General features: G+C 44.7%; 1 protein-coding gene and 1 pseudogene across 1 annotated transcript; one reads left to right on the plus strand and one right to left on the minus strand.

The window, feature by feature from the left end:
- Positions 1-14734: 14734 nt before the first annotated feature.
- Positions 14735-15673, plus strand: LOC135887604 (olfactory receptor 52P1-like). Its single transcript, XM_065415326.1, has one exon. It carries the CDS (start codon positions 14735-14737, stop codon positions 15671-15673), a length of 939 nt encoding a protein of 312 aa, XP_065271398.1.
- A 5985-nt stretch (positions 15674-21658) lies between these two features.
- LOC135873589 (olfactory receptor 52P1-like) lies at positions 21659-22498 on the minus strand (annotated as a pseudogene).
- Between the last annotated feature and the right edge of the window lie 2196 nt (positions 22499-24694).

Raw genomic sequence — 24694 nt, forward strand, 5'->3', positions numbered from 1 at the left:
CATTTCCTCGCCAGCTCAATTAGCCACTCATGGCCAGGGTTGTACATTCATTTATCAGTGCGGATACTTTATGGGTTCAAGTCATTATATTTCTCACCTAAAACGTTCATCCATGCAGTGCCTCATGGGATCCCTAAGCCTTGTGAAATACACACCTAGTGCAGTGTTTCCAAGGCGCCTCAATCACAAGAGAATTTCTCCACATAGGGCAAAATTTACCATGGTCATGAATAGAAAAAAAGCTTTCATTAGGCTCAGGCATGAGCTTGCAGGCAAAATGTCTCCAGGTCACCCCTGGGGACATGTTCGTGGATTCCACGATCAGAAAGGTTCATTGTGATCATCTAGTCTGTATAGCACAGGTCTGTATAACACAGGCCTGGTAATTTCCCCAAAATTATTCCTAAAGTATATCTTTTAGAGAAACACCCAACCTTGATTTAAACATTCTCAGTGATGAAGAATGTGCAAAGACCCTTGGTAAATTGTTCCAAAGGTTAATTACGCTCACCGTTAAAAAAAATATGCCTTATTTCCAGTCAGAATTTCCTTAACTTCAACTTGCAGCCATTAGATCATGTTTCACCTCTGTATGATAGGCTGAAAGGTCTATTATTAAATATTTGTTTCCCATGTAGGTACTTACAGACTGTGATCAAGTCACCCTTAACAATTTTTGTTAAATGAAAAGATTGAGATATTTGAGTCTATCATTATAAGACAGGGTTTTTTTTATCTTTTACTTATTCCTGTGATTCTACTCTGAACCCATTTCAGTGTATCAACATCTATCTTTAATCGTGGACACCAGAACTGGACACAAGACTCCAGCAACAGTTTCACTAGTGTCAAACACAGGGGTAAAATAACTTCTCCACCTCTACTTGAGATTCCCCTGGTTATCATCCAAGGATCAAATTTTCTCTTTTCAGCCACATAGTCACATCGGGAGCTCATTTTTAGCTAATTATCCTTTCACGCCCCCAAATCTTATTCAGAGTCATTGTGCTTCCCACGATAGTCCCCCATCACCTACATTCTTTGTTCCTAGATGTAGATATCAACATAGCTATATTAGAACATATATTGGTTGCTTCAACCCAGTTTACCAACCATTCCAGATTTCTCTGAAACAGTGACCTGTCCTCTTCATTATTTACCATGCCCCAATTTCTGTGTCATCTGCAAAATTCATCAAAATTCATGTATGAAAATGATTAGCAGCTGAGTTGCTGACACATGTCTCTGCTTACACTTGTCTGTTAACACCTGAAACTTATGTCTCAAAAAAAGCTGGGTGGCTTGAAGAAAGTGCCCCACCAAAAGAAACAAGGGAAATAACAGATGTGCAGGCTTGTAGCCCTAAATATCAAGGCCCTTGGGCCCCTCATGCCTGTTCTGTTGAGCACAAAGCCATCACCGAGCATTATAATCTCTGTTTCCATGGGGGAAACTTGGCTCCTTTCCAAAACAGGAATAGCATCATGGATCAAACCTATCGCCCATCTAGTCCAGTGTCCTCTCCATGAAAGTGACAGTGTCACAGGCCCAAGAACTCCCTCTCTCAGGGGGTCCCATGGAAAGGCAGATCAGCAGTGTATGGGGGGCGGGAGGGACAGCTCAGTGGTTTGAGCATTGGCCTGCTAAACCCAGGGTTGCGAGTTCAATCCTTGAGGGGGGGCCACTTAGGGATCTGGGGCAAAATCAGTACTTGGTCTTGCTAGGGAAGGCAGGGGGCTGGACTCAATGACCTATGAAGGTCCCTTCCAGTTCTAGGAGATGGGATATCTCTATTTATTTATTTATTTATCATGGTTGTAAGCATTGCAAGGCATTTTGGGGGTTGGGAAGGGAAGGTCAAAGGTGTGAATGTGGAATGGAAGATTCCTTTACAGGTAGCAAGAGGCCAAGAGGGGAAACAAGGAAGAGAGCAAAAAATGGGTTAACTCAACACTGTAGCTAACTAGCTCAGTCCGATGGTAAGACGTTACGCTGGCCCCAGTCCAAGGTCACAGAAATCTGCAGCGGCGTTTATCTCTCACTCAGCCACAGAGAGCCATAAGAAAAGAAAAAAAGTACATTAAACCAGGGATGCAAAGATGGAAAACACAGGCGAAATGACGAGGGGGGGGGGGGCGAAGCAGAGCTGTGCGTCCCTGGAGCTGGTGTGTTTTGGGGAAAGATAAGAAGGCCACAAAAAGCAGACTGGTACAAAAAGCACCAGGAATAGAGGGCCCTGAACGAAAACACCCCCAAAAGAACCCAAAACTTAAAAACCTTCCGAAAAGCCAAAGAAAGTCGGAGATCAATAGCGGACCTCGAACGGCCTGGCCTCAGGACAGAACTCCGGTCCATCCTAACCCCTCTTCTTCTTACGTTACAACCAGGCTTGGCCAGCCGTGGGTAGAGCGTGTGTGAGTCTGAAAGTGGGTTAGGGCTTGGGACACTAATGCTTTCTTCCTTCCTCTGAGTGACGTGGGGAGTGCCCATCACTCCCCACTGTTATTTTATTAATAAAGCTTTAAAACTTAAACACTTGGTGTATTTCATCATCTCCTCCCCTAAAAAAATCCTGTTGCTTCAGCCTAATCACCTGATGCCTCAGGCAAATTTGTAGAAAAAATCTGTCACAACAGCCCCAGGTCCTGCAGTAGAAGGTGTAAGAAACCCAGCAATAGGTGGATGGGGGGGAATGACCTAACCATCCTGAGGGTATCACTCCCTACACGTATCAGCTAGAGATTAGCTTGTGCCCTGAAACACATGGGCGTATCGGCTTGCCAAATATTTATTTCACTGTAAGTATTGTAACTGGATAGTCTCACTATCCATTTAAATGTCCAAACCCTTCCTGATTCTGACTTAGCTTATGGTCTCAACTACTGCTTGTGGAAACAAGTTGCTCAGTCTAATTAGGCATTGAGTGAAGAAAGCATTCTTTTTTTATCTGTTTTGAATTTGCCACATTTCAGTTTAATTGAATATCCTCTTGATGTTGTGTTATGGGACAGGGAGAAGTACTCAATCTACTCTCTACCAGTCAGCATTGTATTGACTTTTCTCATGTCCCCTCTAATTCATCTCCATTGTAAGGTAACAATCTCAGTCTTTTCAACCTCTCTCTGTATGACCCTTGATCGTTCTCGTTGTCCTTGCCTGAACCCTTCTAGTTCTGCATTATTCTATGTGAGAAGGGGTCCCAGTACTACACAGAAGTATCCAGAGGAAGGTGAAACATTAACTAACTGATCTCATAGCATGGTATTTCTGTATGATTCCCCATCCCAGTCCTCCTGGATCCCAATGTTTTGCTTAGTTTCTGTCTGTGCTTGCAATGTGAGCAGTGTTTCAAAGAGCTGTGTACCATGACTCCCAGGTACCTGTCCTGAGTTCATACAGTTAAATTAGAACTTTGCTAGGTATTTGAGGAGTTCAAGCTTTTTCCTCCAATGGGCATGCATGTTGTAGTGATTGACATCGAAAATCATCCGCCATCATGCTGCTCATTCATCTAGCTAGGTTAGTTCCCTCTGAGGACTTCTGTCAACTTGACTGTGACCTAAATAATCTGTTGCTATTTGTAAATGTTGTCACCTCACAGCTCACCCTCCTTTCTAGATTGTTAGTAACTATAAAATATTTACCGTACTATTTGCTATAAAGTGTTTAATCCACCCCCTCACTGTGCTTCTCTCCCTTCACAGGCAGCTTGAGCATTTCTGAGTCTGATCGACACATCGACCATCTCATGGCATCTTTCAACTTCACCCCCTCTGACCCTTCACCTTTCATCCTCACGGGCATCCCTTGCCTAGAAACTGCTCACATCTGGATTTCCATCCCTTTCTCTGCTTTCTATGTCATGGGCCTGTTGTGAAATTTCATGCTTCTGTTTGTTGAAGGCAAAGAGCAGACCCTGCACAAACCGATCTACTTGCTGCTCAGCATGCTGGTGCTCACAGAAATCAGCCCGTCTACCTCCGTAGTGCCGAAGGCACTATGGATATTTTTATTCAATTTGAAAGTCATTATTGTGGGTGGCTGCCTCACTCAGATGTTCTTCCTTCATGCAGGTTCTATGATGCACTCAGATATCCTCGTTACAATGGCTTTTGATCACTATGTTGCCGTATGTAATGTTCTGAGGTACGCCACCATCCTCACAAATGTATGAATACTTAAGCTAGGAGTCGTGGGTTTGGTAGGAGCTGTTCTCTTCATTCTGCCCATACCCCTGCTCCTGATCGCGCAGTCATTATGTGCCAACTGCATTATCCCCCATACGTACTGAGACCACATGGCTGTGGCAAAGATGTCCTGTGGGGATATCACAGTCAACTGGACGTATGTCTTGGTGATAGTATTTGTAGTCACCAGGTTAGAACTAACGCTCATTGCCTTGTCCTACAGTCTGATCATCAGGGCTGTCCTCAGAATCTCCAAGAAGAAAGCCCACTATAAAGCTGTCAACACCTGCACAGCCCATATCATGTGATGATAATGTCTGATCCTTCCGTTCTCTTCTCCACTCTGAAACACCAGTTTTGTCAGGGCATCACTTCCGACGTTCACATCATCTTGGCCACCCTATATTTCCTCATCCTCCCCATGCTCAACCCTATCATTTATGGGGTCAAAACCAAAGACCTTCATGACAAAGCAGGCCAATACACCTGCAGATGGTGATCACCTGGCACCACTGACTTTAAACCTGTGTGACAAGAGGGGGAAAGTATATCTCCTCATTAATCAAGGGTGCTCTGTCCCAGTTTGGCTGAGCTCAGCACTGAGGAAGTTCAGAGTCTGAGAAGCTCCTCACACCTGACCCAAGCACTGCTCTTTCAGTTGCTGAGTTCCCTTTCTTCCCATCATCTGATCTCTTTCAGCATCACCCATCAGCAGTTTTTGGAAGCTCGGTGGCTTTCCATTAGAACTTGTGTTAACAGGGTTCTTGTTCAGTTCGATGAACTGAAGCTATGCTTTCTGATTGACAAAGACAAATTAAGCAACTACAATGCTGAACTTCTTTATCATATATGCAGTGATCTGGTGAGCAAAATTTACCTGATTTTTCTACTTCCAATCCTTCAGGAAGCATGGAGGATAAACCAAATGTTTCCGCTGGAAAGTGCTAATACAGGACACTGGTGCTAGAATTGAGGACATTCTACTAGAGCTTATTGGTGAGAGTTGTATAACTGTGTGTTTTTGAGAACTGGACTGTGTTACCCTGGATTTGAGGGTTGTGTACCCCAGAATGTTATCAAGCCAATTGCAACCATATGATGTGCACTCAGGCACTATGAGTTGAATATCCTCTTGATCTTGTGTTATGAGACAGGAAGAACACATTCTCAATCTACTTTCTACCTGGTGAACTCTATTAATGAACTTACATTGAACAGAGCACTGTGAAGTGCAAGGGAGCTGGGAAATTGGCTGGTATCTCCTGTTTGTACTTGGTTGGCTTAGGTAAGACCTCAGGTAGCTCAGTTTGTGTGTGTGGTGCCATCTGCTGTCGTGCTGATTTATAACAGAGCCTGAAGAGGCTAAATCAACAGCAAAGCAGTGTGAAAAAGGGCAAGCCCAGCTGGGTGGTTAGATAGGGGCAGCAATTCCAACCGCTCCCATACTGCACCCTGAGGTGACAACCCATCACACTCACACCCTCCAGAGCCCAAATTAGGCCCCCAGATACTTGTGACACAAGATGGTTGAGGGACTGCAGCCCACACAAAAGATCCAGATGTAGCAGTTGTTTGATTTCTTTACCATTGTGTTCTTACCCCAGTAGGCTGAAATACCACCATACTGAAATGGCCACAGGGCAACAGATCAGGGAAGATCCATGGCTGTTCCCTCAAAAAATGTGGAATACCATCTGAGATGAACTCCAGGTCATTTTGGCCCTGGAAGTGGTGAGGGAATGGCACTGTGAGTGGAGAAGTCCCTTGGTACTAGTTCTGAGGCAGGATAACACAACCCGTTTCTTCATCGATTTCTGAAAGATCAACACAGAATTGAAATTTGATGCTTACCCAATGCAGAGAGTAGAAGAACTATTAGAACAATTGAGACCTGTCATATATATACCACTTTAGACCTTGCAAAAGGATACTGTCAAATACCTTTGATGCCAGAATCCTGGGAGAAGAAAGCTTTTTCCACACCCTTTGACCTTCATTTTCCACACTCTTTGACCTAAGGATCACATCATTTGACCACCACAGGGTGGCAGTGACTTTTCAGAGGCGAATGGACTGGATATTACAACTGCATGGGCGGTATGAAGCGATACACTACTACAATCAATTACAAATGGTTTTTGGTCCCATATCTTGTGGCAGTATTCCGACACATAGTGAGTAAGGTGTGAGTAACAGTAGGGGGAAAATAGCATGGGGAAATAGTTTTACTTTGTGTAATGACCCATCCACTCCCAGTCTTTATTCAAGCCTAATTTAATGGTGTCTAGTTTACAAATTAATTCCAATTCTGCAGTTTCTCACTGGAGTCTGTCTTTTGTTGGAGTATTGCGACTTTGAGGTCTGTAATTGAGTGACCAGGGAGGTTGAAGTGTTCTCTGAGTGGTTTTTGAATGTTATAATTCTTGATGTCTGATTTGTGTGCATTTATTCTTTTGCGTAGAGACTGTCTGGTTTGGCCAATGTACATGGCAGACAGGCATTGCTGGCACATGATGGCATATATCACATTGGTAGATGTGCAGATGAATGAGCCTCTGATGGTGTGGCTGATGTGATTAGGTCCTATGATGGTGTCCCTTGAATAGATATGTGGACAGAGTTGGCAAAGGGCTTTGTTTCAAGGATAGGTTCCTGGGTTACTGTTTTTGTTCAGTGATGTGTGGTTGCTGGTGAGTATTTGCTTTAGGTTGGGGGGTTGTCTGTAAGCGAGGACTGGCCTGCCTCCCAAGATCTGTGAGAGTGAGGGATCGTCCTTCTGGATAGCTTGTAGATCCTTGATGATGCGCTGGAGAGGTTTTAGTTGGGGCTGAAGGTGATGGCTAGTGGCGATCTGTTACTTTCTTTTTTGGGCCTGTCCTGGAGTAGGTGACTTCTGGATATGCTTCTGGCTCTGTCAATCTGTTTCTTCACTTCAGCAGGTGGGTAAGAAAAGAAAGCCATTGTCAATTGCTAGGCTGAACATACTGCAATACTCAGTTTGCCCTGACAATCTGAGCCCCTGACATCGGAGAATCATTTCTTCACTCCCGGGGGAGGCTCTCAAGCTGAAGTTCTCCAGGGTCTATTTTCTGCTCTTCCTGCTGCTCATGGAGCCAAGGCAATTGTCTGTGAATCCTGGCCGATCTGAGAGTCTGCAGGGACTGTACAGAAGAATCATAAAGGTCGCTTTCCAGCACAGTGAGTGTCAGATATGTGAGATCAATACACTGATTATCAAGGCTCTGCTTTCCTGTTCCAGTAAGGACATTTCCTCAGCAGAATTGCGGTGAGTCGCCTGTTTCTGCATTAAAGTTAGTTCTGAGGGTTCATGAAGGGTTACAGGGTTTAAGTCAAGAACCACCTGGGCAGGAATTCACCAGCACAGCAACTTGAACTGTTTAGTATTGTCAGAAACACCAAGGGATTTACCCGGTAACATTGGAGCTACAAATGTACTGGAAACAGTTTAGACAAATATTTGATTTTAAGATCAGTTCCTTGTCTCTTACTTTGTCCTTCTATCTGTCTCAGTAGCTTCCTTTTTTGGGGCGGTGATGTTTTTCCTCTGGTTTATTCAAGTTTTTGAATTCAGCAACTTCACTGTCCTTTTAGAAAGTGCAGCCAAAGCTTCTGCAGTTAGTACCTATGTTACGAGAGGGTTCACAACAAGAATGGGTCGCACTCTGGCCAGATTCTGCAATCACATTCTGCCGTCACTGGGTTACTCCAGATTGACACTGGCCTCCTTGAGAACAAAATCAGGGGCATGTGTTTCAGAATCCCTGTCCTTCATATCCGGTCTCGTAGTGAATCATAAACTGGGGGTTTCTTACAAACTCTTTCAGCACCCTAACAGAAGAGCGCTCTCTGTAGCAGAACCCGAAAACATGATTTTCACAACTTGGAACTGAAATTTAAACACTAAGGGTGAAATCTTGGTCCCATTAAGATCAAAAGAAAAACTCCAAACTCAGCCAGGAGTTCACCCTAAATCCACATGTAGGGAGTTAAATAAATGGCCTGATTTACACCCGCTATGAGCCTCCAGTGACTTCAACTGGAGGCATCCAGTGGCCTCTAAGGATGGGTGAGCTCATTTGGATCAATGAAGAACTGACAGGAGAGTTGCTGAAATCTCAAACTCAAAGGCTTAGAGGTTTAAAACAAATAGGATCACTTTTTTTTTCATGGAGGGAGAGGGGTCTTCTCTCTCTGTGCCCTTGCATTTCTGGTTGGCAAGGAAGAGGAAGAGAAACACCAGAAGGCAGTAAAAATAAAAACATGTTTCTGTCTTAGAGGAAACCAGGCGGTGTTGGAAATCTCACTGGGGGTGGTCCAGGAATGCACAGTATATGTGGACGGGGAAGGCTGGGACATTCGGTACCCAGAGCACAGTGGCACAGAGTCCTGAAACTGGATGAAACAGGGAATGGACATCCTGCCTAATGCACAGATAAAAGAGGTGTAACGAGGTCTCCTGGGTTGCAGAGCATCTCAGACTGTAATGTAATATGGACTATATTGTAGCAGACTGTCTCGGACACCTTCCTCCTTCCAGACCATCCCTTCTCCCATGAGCAACCCCACTACAGCCTCGTGGCAATGTCAGCAATTGCCAACATGGAAGAGTAGCCTCAGGAATGTGTGTCTGTGTTTCTAACGGGCTGCAATACGTTAAATATTTGTGTCATTTTGAGGAAGAGTTACTCATGCTGGCTCCTCTTAGTCTCCAAGTCCCTGCTCCCTCCCACTGGGTGTGTCCCTCTCTCCTTCCCTGTACAGGCTGAGCTGCTGCTGGGATTCCCTTTGCCCCCGGAAAAGCTGTTCAAGCTGACCTCCCCCTTTTCCCCAGTGCAGGTAGACACTGAGTTTATCCTAGACTGAGGAGGCGTTTCTGTGAGCTTGTTTTGTCCTGGGCAGTACCAGATTTATAATGGCTCTACAGCCCATTCCCCTACGACTCGGACCCTGGGTTTCTCTTCTTCCCCCCCCCCACTTGCTCCTCCTCTCAGCTGGCCGGCTGAGGGCTCCTTTCATCTCCACCACCCCACCCTCTGTCACTGGCAAGCAGCCTGTGGGGTGGGGGGAGCGGGCAGACAGGAGGCCTCAGCCACTGCTTTGCCACTCCTCCAGGCTGCAGGTGACAGACAGTCTGCCGCTACGGGCTTCCCCGGGGTCAGGAAGCACAAAGCCACGGACTGTCAACCAGTCGCCCAGAATGGAGTGGAGTGGAGGGGACAGAGTCCCTGCCTGCTGCTCAGCTAGTTCAGTTGCTCTGTGTGGGGGCTAGGACCAGGGAGAAGGTAGGTACCTGCTCTATGTGGGGTGGGTGGGTGGGAATACTGTTTACCCCCTCCCCAGTCCTGTGGTGCTTGCAGTTTACCCTGGCACCTCCCTCACTCCAGGGACCAACCCTAGGTCCCGCCCTGCTGTGCTTTTGCCCCCAGCCCCTGTCTCGCTCCAGCCAGCAGGGACTAATTCTCTCCCCCTCCCATGCCCCACTATGCTCGTCCTGCCCCTGGCCCCATCTCGCTCCAGCTGGGGACCAATCCTCCCCTCCCCCATGCCCCGCTGTGCTCTTGCCTCTGCCTCGTTCCAGCTGGGGACCAATCCTTACCCCCCCCCAAGCCCCACTGCACTCTTGCCCTTCATTCCCCAGAGGTCCCACAAGTAAGTTTCGCGCTGGGCCCACAAAAAGCTAATCCAGCCCTTGTCCTGGGTGAGGGGTATCACTGTGTGGCAGGGATGAATGTTGTGCGGGTGGGGAACCTACATGGCCAAGTGGTTCTGGGGCAGGGAATGGGATGTCCACAGGCAGGTGGGCAGCACTGAGGGTTATGGGGGGCGGGGAGAGTGCTGTACAGGGATAGTCAGGCAGCGCTGGGAGTTGCGGGGGCGGGGTGCAGCATGTACACACACAGGGATCTGAAATTAATTTGTTCTTTGTGATTATTGGTCAAAGACCAGCGCTGGGATCTTTTCTGGTCCCAAGTGCGTGTTGGTAGGACTCAGGATCTCTTTCCCCTGGCAAGCCTCAGAACTGCAGCCTGGGTGTCACAACTTTCACTCAGTTTTGTTTCCAACTGTTGTTGTTTTGTAACTTTTAGCATTTCACCTATGGAAAGTACCACTGATCTTTTTGTGACACTGCACCCAATATTCTTCATAGAGATATCCTTATGATATGACTATAGCATAATTATGATACATTTCATGCAAGATGGGTCATATCATTGGAAAAGTTAAGATTTTCTGAATATGATTATCTTATTTGTATCTATGTATCATTTTTGTATCTGAAGTTATGAATATTGACTATGTATCTGTATTTCAAATCTAGTTACACCTGCGTAATGCCCACTGGACAAGACACTTTTGGTCTAGATAGCTGTTTGGGAAAGGCCTATTCAGGGCAATGACCCATTAGGGAAAACAATAGGTCTAAGGAGAAGCTTATCTCCCACCTGGTGAGCCTTCCTGAGAATGCTCCAGACAGCCTGTACGTAATGGATGTTATGACCCTACAAGGGCACGTGCCCAGGCCACATAACTCTGGAATCCATCTTGGGGAGTCTGTACATTTCCTAGAAACTGGTCTGGGAACCAAGTTTTGAAACAAAGGGTTCCCACCGTATGTTAACTTATATAAGGCAGGGAGTGACATTATCAGTGGTTCCTAACTCACAAGGGGACTTCCGGAAACACCTGAGGAAAAAAGAATGAACTGGGGGAGGTGCTGGACCCAGGCTAAAGGGATTGCTAGGCTGTGCAGGGAAACCTGAGAAACCCAAGCTGCAAAGCAAATGTAGCTTGTGCCTTGAGAATCTGCCAGACTACTTGTATCCTCAATCACGTTGAGAAACTGCTAATTCATAGTCAATCAAACTAGTGTGTTAAGCTTAGTTTGCATATTTGTTTATTTTCTAGGTAATCTGCTTTGACATGTTTGCTATCCCCTATAATCACTTAAAATATATCTGTTGCAATTAATAAACTTGTTCTATCTTTTAATCTAAACCCAGTGTGCCTTTAAGTGAAGTGTTTTGGAGAAAAATCTCAGCTTGGATACCACAACTGTGCATTCTTCTCTCCACAACGAGGGAGGGGCGACCGGTTAACAAATTCATACTGGTCAGAGATTGGTCCAGGGCAGGATAGTACCACTCTGAAGTCCTAGGCTATGTAGCTGGTGGTTATTTTGGCTGTAGCTTCTCTATTTTTGTTTCATGTAGTGGCTGGTCAGAAAACCTGCATATAACTGCAGCTGGGTGTGTCCCTGCCTGTGTAACTGCTGGTGGAGGTGTTGTACTGGGAGTGGGTCTGCAGTTTGTCTCAGCAGCACATTGAGAGGGGAGGCCCAGGCTGGTGAGTCAGAGGGCTCATTGGTAACCCAGTTACAGGTAGTACCTCAGGGGAAACCCATCACACTTTGCTCCTCATCTGCTTTAATCACCCATCATATTCTGACCCCCTGTCCATACTCTCCTTCCCCTCCCAGGCTGCCCTGATTACAACAGCACTCTGGTCACCAGTATCTTCTCCATGCTTCCCAGTCATCCCTGACTCCCACAACCTCCGACCTGCCCCACAATCCCCACAGCTCTTCCTCTGCAGGGGGTGAGGTGCCTCCCATCACACCTGCTCCCTTGGCTGGAGGGTAATCAGTGACTGTGACTCAGCAGTGAGAAATCTCATGAGTGGCAAATGCCAAGGCAGGCACCTGTGCGGCTTCTCTTGTTACACCCATACACACCGTGTGGTGCTTCAAGGACTGCTACACAAGAACAACTCGCAAGCTGAGAAGTATGCACATTATATAATGAAAGTGGGCAACTCTGCGACATGTGAGGGCCTAGATAAATACAGCTGCCATGTGCAGGAACCACTGGTAGGTGACTGAAGCAATAGAACACTGGGACCGTGATGTTAAACCCAGGATACTCTGGGACCATTTCCTAGCCATTTCTGTTTGTCATTAATGGTGAGGGGTTCTACATTCTATCCTCAGTGCAGAGATTTTATGGACTCAAGTCATTATTTCTCTCACCTAAAACTTTCATCCATGCAGTGCCTTCAGTAAGCTCAGGTACGAGTTTGCAGGCAAAATGCCTCCAACTGACTCCTGGGGACATGTTCATGGATTCCAAGGCCAGAAGGGACCATTGTGATTATCTAGTCTGTATAACACAGGCCTGAGAATTTCCACAAAATTATTCCTAGAACAGATCTTTCAGAGAAACTTCCAACCTTGATTTCAAAATTCTCGCTGATGAATACTCCACCATGACCCTTGGTAAATTGTTTCAATGGTTAAGTATTCTTTTCCCTTAAAAAATGTACGCCTTATTTCCAGTCAGAATTTCTTTAACATCAACTTCCAGTCATTGGATCGTGTTACACATCTGTATGCTAGGATGAAAAGCGGACTATTAAATATTGGTTCCACGTATAGGTACTTAGAGCCTATTATCAAGTCACCCCTTAACCATCCTTTTTTAAACTAAATAGATTGTGATCTTTGAGCTTATCAGTATAAGGCAGGTTTTCTAATATTTTTCTAATTGATTAGAAAAATATCGCTTCCGAGTGTCCACACCCATCTTTAATCATGGACACCAGAACTGGACACAGGATTCCAGCAGCAGTCACACCAGTGCTCCCCAAATCTTGTTCAGAGTCATTGCACACCCCATGATAGTCCCCCATCGTGTAAGCACTGCCAACATTCTTTTTTCCTAGATGTAGATATATATGTTATCTAACTATGTTAGAACACATATTGTTTGCTTTGACCCAGTTTGCCAACCAATCCAGATTGCTCTGAATCAGTGACCTGTCCTCATCATTATTTATCGTCCCAAATGTTTTGTGTCAGCTGCAACTTCATCCGAAGAAGTGAGGTTTTTACCCATGAAAGCTTATGCCCAAATAAATCTGTTAGTCTTTAAGGTGCCACCGGACTCCTTGTTGTTTTTGTAGATACAGACTAACACGGCTACCCCCTGATACTTGCAACTTCATTGATATTCAGGTATGAGAAGGGCTAGCAGCTGAGTTGCTGTCACGTGTCTCTGCTTACACTTGTCAGATACAACCTGTAACTTATATCTCACGCAAAGCTGTGTGCCTTCAAGAAAGTGTCTGACCAAAAGAAACAAGGGAAGTAACAGAGGTGCAGGCTTGTAGCCCTAAATACCAAGGCCCTTGTGCCCCTAGTGCCCATTCTGTTGAGCACAAAGTCATCGCCCAGCATGATTATGTCTGTTTCCATGGGGGAAACTTGGCTGCTTTCCAACTTAGGAATTGCATCATGGATCAGATCTATGGTCCATCTAGTCCAGTGCCCGAGGTGCTGCAGTAGAAGGTGTAACAAACCCAGCAGTGAGTGGATGTGGGGGGATGACCTGACCATCATAAGGGTATCACCCTTATACCTAACAGCTAGAGATTGGCTTGTGCCCTGAAACACGGGGATGAATAACCTTTCCAAAATATTTACTTAGCTGGAACTATTGTAACTGGATAGTTGCACTATCCATGTAAATGTCCAAACCCTTGCCGATTCAAGTTGCGGATTGGTCCTGAAAGCATTCTTTTTTTAAACTGTTTTGATTTTGCCTCATTTCAGTTTAATTGAATATGCTCTTGAACTTGTGTTATGAGACAGGGAGAACACATTCTCCATCTACTCTCTACCAGTCAGTATTTTATAGACTTTTCTCATGTCCCCTCTTATTCATCTCCTTTGTAAGGTAACAATACCAGTGTTTTAACCTTTCTCTGTAAGAGAGTTTCCCTAGGACCTTGATCATTCTCATTGCCCTTCCCTGAACCCCTCTAGTTCTGCAATATCCTGTGTGAGAAGGGTGCCCAGTTCTACACAAATGAGTCCAGGTTGTGGAAGCAGAAAAAGAACTGTCAGAAAAGAACTGCAATGCATGACAGTTTGTTAGCAAGAGTTAGGCTAACTGTAACTCTGATAACGCGAGATTTGTAGAAGCGAGGATTGTGTGAGGCGGGTAAAAAAGATGATGAAAACATTGACTAACTGATTTAATGGCATTGTATTTTCCATATTATTCCCTCTCCCACTCCTCCTGGATGCCAATGTTTGCTTAGTTTCTGTCAATGCTTGCACTGTGAGCAGGGTTTCACAGAGCTGTGTACCATGATGTCCAGGTCCCTGTTCTGAGTTCCTAAAGTTAAATTAGAACCTTGTAAGGTGTTTGAGGAGTTCGAGCTTTTCCCTCCAATGTGCATACACGTTGCAGTTATGGACTTGAAAGTGCATCTGCCATCATGCTGCCCATTCACCTGTCTTGGTTAGCTCCCTGTGAGGACTTCTCTGGACTTGACTATGATGTAAATAATCTGATGCAATCTGTAAATGTTGCCACCTCACTGCTCATCTCCCTTTCTAGATTGTTAATAGCCATCAAATATTTACTGCATTATTTATTATAAGATGTGTAACCCCAATTGGTGTGCATCTCTCCCTCACAGGCACCTCGAGCATTTCTGACCCTGATCGACGCTTCGACCATCTCATGACATCTTTCAACCTCACCCCCTCTGACCCTTCAACATTCATCCTAACAGGCATCCCTGGCCTGGAAGCCTCCCACATACTGATTTCCATCCCTTTCTCTATGTTCTACTTTATCAGCCTGTTGGGAAATTTCACAGTTCTCTTTGTTGTATACAAAGAGCAGACCCTGCACAAGCCGATGTACCTGCTACTCTGCATGCTGGCGCTTACAGACATCGGCACGTCTACCTCCGTCGTGCCAAAGGCACTGTGTATATTTTGGTTCAATTTGAAAAGCATTACTGTGGGTGGCTGCCTCACCCAGATGTTCTTCCTTCATGCAGCTTCTGCTATGCACTCTACCATCCTCGTGACAATGGCCTTCGATCGCTACATTGCCATATGTAACCCTCTGAGTTATGCCACCATCCTCACCAATGCACGAGTAGCTAAGTTAGGGCTTGTGGGTTTGATAAGAGCTGTTCTCTTCATTCTGCCCATGCCCCTGCTCCTGAGAATACAGCCATTCTGTGCCAATCACGTTATCTCACACACACACTGTGACCACATGGCTGTGGCAAAGATGTCATGTGGGGACATCACAGTCAACAGGACGTACGGCTTGATAATAGCACTTGTAGTCATCGGGTTTGACCTGATGCTCATTGCCCTGTCCTACGGTCTTATTATCAGGGCTGTCCTCAGAATCTCCTCCAAGAAAGCCCACCAGAAAGCTGTCAACACCTGCACAGCCCACATCTGTGTGATACTGACGTCTTATACTCCCTCGCTTTTCTCCTTTGTGACACACCGGTTCGGTCAGGGCATCGCTCCGCACATTCACAGCATCTTGGCCAACCTCTATTTCCTCATCCCCCCCATGCTGAACCCTATCATTTATGGGGTCAAAACCAAAGAGCTTCGTGACAAAGTGGGCAAACACACCTGCAAAATGTGATTGCCTGGGGCCATTGACCTTAAAGCTGTATGATAAGAGGGGGAAAGGATATCTCCTCATTAATCAAGGGTGCTGTGTCCCAGTTTGGCTGAACTCAGCATTGTGGAAGTTCACATTCTCAGAAGTTCCTCACACCTAACGCCTTATCACTCCATGACCAAGCACTGCTCTCTCCATTGCTGTGTTCCCTCTCTCTGTTCATCACCTGATCACTTTCAGCATCACCCATCAGCCCCGACCTCCATACACCCTTACACTCTGCCTTTCCATGACTTCCAGATCACCCGAAGAGTCTGCAGCTTTCTGATGCAAGGTGGCTTTCCATGATACCGTGTGTGAACAGCATTCTTGTTCAGTTTGACAAACAGAGACTATGCTTTCAGATAACCAAAGACAAAGAAAGATACTACAATGCTGAACTTCTTTATCATATGTACAGTGATCCAGTGAACAAAATTTACCTGACTTCTCTAAGTCCAATCCTTCAGGAGGCCTGCTGGATAAACTAAGAGTTTCAATTGTTTAGTGTGGATACATGAAAACAGCTGCAGGAATTGAGGACATTCTACTAGAGCTTGTTGGTGAGACTTGTGAAACCCTGTGTTTTTTAGAACTGGATTGCTGTGTTAAACTACGACGTTGCCTTGGAGTCTAATTACTTATTGCTTTTCAGCTGGACCTTTCAAAATACACACCAACCCTTCCCGGTGTCGAAGATGTCAAAAGTTGGTGTTGAGATTTCATGTTGGATTTTCTAAAAGAGAGATTGCCACCAAACATCCTGGTAATTGAATCACTTGCAGAACTAAGTCCTTCTACTGTGCTCAGCCCTGCATGACCTGTTTTGGCTGATATCTCATTTTTGCCATTTTTTTCTGGAGACCTTGGACAGTTGGAGCAGAAGTGGAGAGTTTTGCCAGTGGTTCACTGGCCTCATACAGCGGACAACCATTTTGAGCAGTTTGGGGCTGAAGGTATCAAATACACGGATGCCGCTGGTGACAAAGACTTTAGTGAACTTGGCTTATTTGCTCTGTTGTTGCTCTCACTATCTTTTAGCAATGCTGCAGTTGATAAGATTGTTTTCCCTGATGAACTTGATAAAATCTATTGTGAGACAAGATGCAAGGGGAGCTTTTAGAAAACATTCTCCATGTTAGGCATATATGCAATGACACAAAACTTTTTGTGAACATTTTGCACCAGTGAAAGAAATGATTGCGCTGGTCACTGGTGTTATGTATGACCAGCAGCAGAAGTATTCTACTTCCAACGAAGACAAGGAGGATGTAATGTTGCCTTTTAGAGACTAAAAGTAACAAACTAATTCAACTCAAAATATAGACACTGTCTGCAGTCATTGAATGCAATTAGAAATAAATAATATAATAATTATATTGTTGTTTTTACACTCCACATGTTTTGTGGTCCTTTTGGGCTATTTTTAACTCTGTTGTTTACCGTTTTTCATTTGAAACACCTGCCAACCCTCAATCGGGATACAAGTACCGGTATTGGGATTTTGATTGTCATCTCATAGCTTTGTTGCTAATGTGGACAAACTCCTGCTTGGGTTTGTAGATCTTGTTTTAAAATCAAATCTGTACAAGGAATCTAAACAAAAAATCCTTCATTTGTTATTTGATGTATACACCAATGTGATAATAAAAACTAACTGACTAAATAAATAATAAACTTTCTTTCAGTAAATAGATTGAGCAATTTTAGGTTAGTTTTTAAGTGATTTGAGGCTATTACTGCAGTAGAAATTTGGCAAACTACCCCAAGCTCAGCTGGAGGAGAGCAGCAACAGCCAGAAACACAAGGGCCAAAGAATCATAGAATATCAGGGTTGGACGGGACCTCAGGAGGTCATTTGGCCAACCCCCTGCTCAAAGCAGGGCCAATCCCCAACTAAATCATCCCAGCCAGGGCTCTGTCAAGCCTGACAAAGAGGATGGAGCTCGGCTGTTCGCAGTGGTAGCAGATGACAGAACAAGGAGTAATGGTCTCAAGTTGCAGTGGGGGAGGTTTAGGTTGGATATTAGGAAAAATTATTTCACTCAGAGGGTGGTGAAGCACTGGAATGGGTTACCTAGGGAGGTGGTGGAATCTCCATCCTTAGAGGTTTTTAAGGCCCAGCTTGACAAAGCCCTGGCTGGGATGATTTAGTAGCTGTTGGTCGTGCTTTGAGCAGGGGGTTGGACTAGATGATTTTCTGAGGTTTCTTCCAACCCTGATATTCTATGATTCTATGAAGAGAGTACCCTGGAGTGGAGACACCCGAGGTCCTGTCGTAAGTGAACATGATGAGCCTGGGGGTTCAGCCTCCAAGGAATCCTAGGCCTAACCATGTCGCCATTATGAGGACTGCCACACAGGAGAGTGGAAGGGGATTGCTTGAGGTCACTGGGTAAAGGGATTGTGAGTGGGGACTCAGACCCTTGTGCTAGCCAATTCCCCTGGAGTAGTGCAGAAGCCAGGAAAGTTCTCCACAATAGTTCCGGAACTGAGAGAAACTGTTGGGTTGGATTTTAGTGACATGTAAAGAAATGTGTAAGGTGTGAAATATTCATATAAATGATAAAAGCTGAAATGCGTAACTTTGTGGAACACACTTTCTGCATAAAGTGTATGTAACATCACTGCATGAGACGGCTTTCCAGAGACTGGTGTCATATAAAACCTTTTTCCTGTACTATTTTATTATGCAGTTACAGCAGTAAACCTGACATTGTTTATTCATAGAATCATAGAATCATAGAAGATTAGGGTTGGAAGAGACCTCAGGAGATCATCTAGTCCAACCCTAACTACATCATCCCAGCCAGGGCTTTGTCAAGCCGGGCCTTAAGGATGCAGATTCCACCACCTCCCTAGGTACCCATTTTATTTGGCCCCGTGAACAAATTTCATATCATATGAAAGCTTGGTCAAGGAATTGACTGCACAATTTATCAACAACCAGTATGAATCACTCCTTCCTCTCAGATTTCAATATTTAGACATAATGAAGGCACCCACAGAAATCATTCTCCTGCGCAAAAATGCTGTTGAAGTTTACAAGCCTTCAGCATTAACGGAATTAATGGAAAATTCTAGTTTGGTTTGATTTTACTTTTTTCATGGTCTGCCATGAAATCAGCTGCTCCCCTGCCCTTTTGCTTTCCTCAAGCAATTCACTTCAGACTTGATTTGTCTGCCTCATTTTTCCGATAATTTACTTGATGAATGTTTGGCTTTTTTAAACTCAATTTGATATGTAACTACAAGTTCAGAGGCTTTGGGAAGTAATACTGCTGCTTTGCATAGGTCTGTGTCTTTGGATTGTAGCAGTTTTGAAACAGCATTTACCATTTCCAGAATCTTTTTTTGGAGCACAATGAAAAAAAGAAAACTAAAATTTTCCATTAATTTCTTTAATGCTAAAGGCTCATACACTTCAACTGCATTTTTGCTCAGGAAAATGATTTCTGTTGGTGCCTTCACTGTGTCTAAATACCGAAATCTGAGAGGAAGGAGTGATTCACACTAATTGTTGATCATTTGTGAGTCAATTGCTTGACCAATCTTCTATTTGTTATGAAATATGTTCAAGAGGCCAAATAAACAATGTCAGGTTTACTGCTCTAACCCCATAATAAAATAGTACAGGAAAAAAGATTGTTTACTATACCAATCTCTGGGAAGCCATCTCGTGCAGTGATGTTACATTCACCGTAGACAGAAAGTGTGCTCCCCAAAGTTACACATTTCAGTTTTTATTATTTGTATGACAATTTCACAAGTTACACATCTCTTTACCCATCACTAAAATCCAACCCATCAGGTTCTCCCAGTTCCCTAGTGTAAGTGGGGGAATGGTCTTGCTATTGTGAGGAACTTTTCTTTTTTTTTTTTATTACCCCAGGAGATTTGGCTAGTGAAAGTGTCTGAGTCCCCACTCCCACTCCCTTTACCCAGAAGCCTCCCTGACCTCAAGGACTCCCCTTCCACTCTCCTGTGTGGCAGAGTCCTCGGAATGGTGACACGTCTGGGCCCAGAACTCCTGGGAAGCTGAACCCCCAGTCTCGTTTGTGGTCACTTAGGACAGGGGCTAGGGTGTCCCCACTCGGGGTACTCTTCTCACACTGGATGCTTCCCTGACCTACTGATCACTACATTAAGTTCATATCAAGTATAATTTATTAAACAACAACTGTAAGAAAAAGAAGGAAAAAATGAGAAAGGCTCAAGGAAACAAGGAACCCCACTCTGGGCACAGGGCCAACACAAACAGCTGTCTCTGGGACATAAGGAAAGTTCGCTGTCAGTTCCTCACACGTCCCAGGCTTCCGGCCCAGGCCCTGGCTGTGCTATGGTGAAACCGTGTGTAAGACACTTGCTCTGGCAGTGGCTACATGCCCTCAGGCACTAGGTAGCAGGACTTTTTTCCAGAGGATCTGCCCTCCCTTCAGATTCATGTCCCCCCTTCTGAATCCAGCCTTCAAGGCTCTCTTGTCTGTTGATTTATCCCTGTGCTGGGTCCTCTCCCCGTGGCCCCACCTTTCTCTCCCCACCTGCTCATTACGCTGCCATGTTACTTGTGGCATGGCTGGCATCCACTATCCTACCTCTAGCCACTCAGCTCCCTGCGGTAGATGAGCCCTGGCTCTCTGTTGGTGCAGCTGGCCTGTGCTGACCCAGCTCCCACTTCTGGTCTGCTCCAGCTGCCGCTCTCGATCTCTGCCTTCAGTCCAGCTCCGGTTCTTCTGGCTCACTGCTGCTTCTCTGGCTCCAGCCCAGCTCTCCCTTCTGGAATGCTTCTCTGGTCCCTGTGGTTCTGACTGCTGCTGCTCTGCCTCCAGCTCACCTTGAGGTGGTTTGCCAGGTTTCTGCTGCATTAATAGCCCAAATTCACTCAGACGCTAACCCAAAAGTAGCTCAATCTATTTCTTAAAAGATTTCATCAGATATCCAGTACAGATTTGATATTTTCAAAAAATGCTACAAGCCCCAGCTGCAGTTTGTCCACATCAGCAACAAAGCTAAGAGATGACAATCAAATTCAAAATTAAAACCCCAATACTGGTACTTGTATCCTGATTGAGGGTTGGGAGGTGTTTCAAAAAAAAAAGGGTGAATGATGGATTTTAAAATAGCCAAAAAGTAGCCCAAATGTGGTGTAAAAAAAACCCCAATAACATTATTATATTATTTATTTATAATTTATAATTCCATTCAATGATAGCAGTCAATGTCCATATTTTGAGTTGAATTAGTTTGTTATTGTTAGTCTCTACAAGGCAACATTTCATCCTAACAGTCTTCGTCAGCAGTAGAATTCTTCTGCTGCTGGTCATACATAGCAACAGTGACAAGTACAATCATTTCTGAAAAACATGCTGTTTCACAACTCTCACCAACAAGCTTTAGTAGAATGTCCTCAATTCCTGCAGCAGCTTTCCTGTATTAGCACCCTCCAACTGACACTTTTGGTTTATCCTCCAGGATTCCTGAAGGATTGGAAGTAGAAAAAACTGGTACATTTTGTTCACTGGATAACTGCACATCTGTTAAAGAAGTTCAGTATTGTAGTATCTTTCTTTTTCTTTGGCTCTCTGAAGCTCTTTTGGGTTCCGTTATTCTGAACTGATCCAGAACCCTATTCATACAGAGAGTAATGGAAAGCCACCTTGCCTCAGAAAGCGTTAGTATCTTTTAGTTGTCCTGAAGTCACGGAAAGTCTGATTGACAGGGTGTGTGGGGGTGGGGGCTGATGGGTGATGCTGAAAGAGGTCAGGTTATGGTCAGAGAGAGGGAATTCAGGAACAGAGAGAGAAATGCTTGGTCATGGAGTGATAAGACGTTAGGTCTGAGGAACTTCTCAGACTGAACTTCCACAGTGCTGAGCTCAGCAAAACGGGCACAGAGCACCCTTGACTGATGAGGAGATATCCTTTCCCCCTCTTGTCATACAGGTTTAAAGTCAATGGCCCTCGGTGATCACCTTCTGCAAGTGTATTTGCCCAATTTCTCATGAAGCTCTTGGGTTTTGACCCCATAAATGCTAGGGTTGAGCATGGGGGGGACAAAGAAATAGAGGTTGGCCAAGATGATGTGAACGTGGGGAGCAATTCCCTGACCGAATCAGTGGGTTAGGTTAGAGAAGAGGTTGGAAGCATAAGACATCAGCATCACACAGATGTGGGTTGTGCAGGTGCTGAGGGCTTTCTGGTGGGCTTCTTTGGAGGAGATTCTGAGGACAGCCCTGATGATCAGACCATAGGACAAGGCAATGAGCGTCAGGTCTAACCCAATGAATACAAATCCTAAGACCAAGCCATACATCCTGTTGACTGTGATGTCCCCACATGACATCTTCGCCACAGCCATATGCTCGCAGTATGTGTGGGGGATAATGCGGTTGGCACAGAATGGCAGCCTCCTCAGGAGCAGGGGCATGGGCAGAGCATAGAGAACAGCTCTTATCAAACCCACAAGCCCTAGCTTAGCTATTCGTGCATTGGTGAGGATGGTGGCATATCTCAGAGGGCTACATATGGCAACATAGCGATCAAAGGCCATTGTCACGAGGACAGCTGAGTGTGTCACAGAACCCGCATGAAGGAAGAACATCTGGGTGAGGCAGCCACCCACAGTAATGCCTTTCAGATTGAACCAAAATATACACAGTGCCTTCGGCATGATGGAGGTAGACATGCCGATGTCTGTGAGTGCCAGCATGCAGAGTAGCAGGTACATTGGCTTGTGCAGGGTCTGCTCTTTGTATACAACAAAGAGAACTGTGAAATTTCCCAACAGCAAAAAGTGCTTTAAGTGCATCAGAAGCAGGAAGCCTGATAAACTAGTGAAGCCACTGGATAATGGAGATGCTAAAGGAGAAGTCAAGTATGATAAGGTCATTCCAGAGAAACCAAATGAATTATTTGCATCGGTCTTCACAGCTGGGTATGTGAGGGAGATTCCCAAACCTGAGCCATTCTTTTTAGGTGACAAATCTGAGGAAATGTCCCAGATTTAGGAGTCATTAGAAGAGGTTTTGGAACAAATGGATAAATTAAACAGTAATAAGTCACCAGGACCAGATGGTATACTGGGACCAATACTGTTCAACATATTCCTAAATGATCTGGAGAAAGGGATATATCGTGAGGTGGCAAAGTTTGTAGATGATACAAAACTACTCAAGATAGTTAAGATCAAAGTGGACTGTGAAGAGTTTTAAAGGGATCCCACAAAACTGGGTGACTGGGCCATAAAATGGCAGATGAAATTCAAGGTTGAGAAATGCAAACTAATGCACATAGGAAAACAATCTCAGCTATACATATATCATAATGGGTTCTTAATAAATTAGCTGTTACCACTCAAGAAAGAGATATTGGAGTCATTGTGGATAGTTCTCTGAAAACATCCACTCAATGTGCAGCAGTGGAAAAAGCTAACAGAATGTTGGGAATCATTAGGAAAAGAATAGATAATGAGACAGACAATATCATATCACTTCTATATAAATCCATGGTACATTCACAATTTGAATACTGCATGCAGATCTGGTTACCTCATCTGAAAAAAAGATATATTGGAATTGGAAAAGATACAGAGAAGGGCAACAGAAATTATTAGGGGTATGGAACACCTTCCATATGAGGAGAGATGAATAAGACTGTGGGGATATGATAGATGTATATAAAATCATGACTGGTGTGGAGAAGATAAATAAGGAAGTGTTATTCTTCCTCATAACACAAGAACTAGGGGTCACCAAATGAAATTAATAGGTAGCAGTTTTAAAATGAACAAAAGGAAGTATTTCTTCGTAAATGCACAGTCAACCTGTGGAACTCTTTGACAGAGGATGTTGTGAAGGCTATGACTACAACAGGGTTTAAAAAAGACCTGGATAGGTTCGAGGAGGATAGGTCCATAAGTGGCTATTAGCCGGTATGGGTAGAGATGCAAAACAATGCACTGAAGTGTCCCTAGCCTCTGTTTGCCAGAAGCTGGGAAGGGGCGATGGGGGATGGATGATTTGATTACCTCTTCTGTTCATTGCCTCTGAAGCACTCGGCATTGACCACCGTCAGAGGACAGGATACTGGACTATATGGACCATTGGTCTGACCCAGGATGGCCGTTTTTATATTCTTATAAAGAGCAAATTTTGGGGGGGGGGTTCCTTTGTCAGAGGTTTTCCTTACCCCTCTGGAGTCATGCCATGATGGGAAGGTATTTCCAGAGCATGATGCTGTTGTGAATATTTAGGTAATGTATATAACTGTATTGTTGCTAGGATATAATATGTAAGTGTGTTGCTGCTTGTAATTGTACTTTGGATGTTATCGACACCAAGTTCCGTTTGGACTAATAAAGGAATTCTTGTGTGGAAACTTAGTTGTGCTAAACCTTAACAAACTTATTAGGGAAATTATTTCCAATATCTGGCCTTCCTGGTCATATTGGGGAGGGACTGGTACCACTTTGGAGAAGTTCCTGAAGGAATGGGGGGAATGGCTGAATGAAAAGATGGAGGCGGACACCCTGGTGAGTGGATGTGTAGAACTGACAAAGTTCATAGGAATAGGGGAGGAGAAAACATGATGCTGTGCAGGACACTTCCAGCCAGGTCAGTGGGCCTGCAACGACCACAGCCCTCAACAGCATCCAGAATGCATTTGTACAGGGAGATTTTGGCAAATCAGTAAAGTGCCTGAAACCACTATTGCTTATTGCTAAAAGCACCCATGTCAGCATGCTGTCAAGTGGCCATGCAGCAGCCTTAGCTTAACCAAGGCAGGAGGGAAGGGGGTTTTGGGTGCCACAAAAAGGGCATCTTCATCTAATCACATCCTTCCTGATTAGAATTGTGTTGAAATTGCTGATACATGCATTTTAGTGGCCTCAAGGCGTCCAAACTCTGAAAAAAAAACACCTGGTTAATCGATGACCAGAAGGAAACCTCTTGCTTGACCTTTGAAGCGGCTTAACAAGTTTTCTTTAAGTGACATGTCATTGTAT

The sequence above is a fragment of the Emys orbicularis genome, chromosome 1 (assembly GCF_028017835.1).
Source record: "Emys orbicularis isolate rEmyOrb1 chromosome 1, rEmyOrb1.hap1, whole genome shotgun sequence".
In the NCBI taxonomy this organism is placed as follows: domain Eukaryota; kingdom Metazoa; phylum Chordata; order Testudines; family Emydidae; genus Emys; species Emys orbicularis.

Bases quoted from the DNA above. Each gene is read 5' to 3' on its own strand.
- LOC135887604 (XM_065415326.1), top strand. From the start codon at position 14,735: ATGACATCTTTCAACCTCACCCCCTCTGACCCTTCAACATTCATCCTA.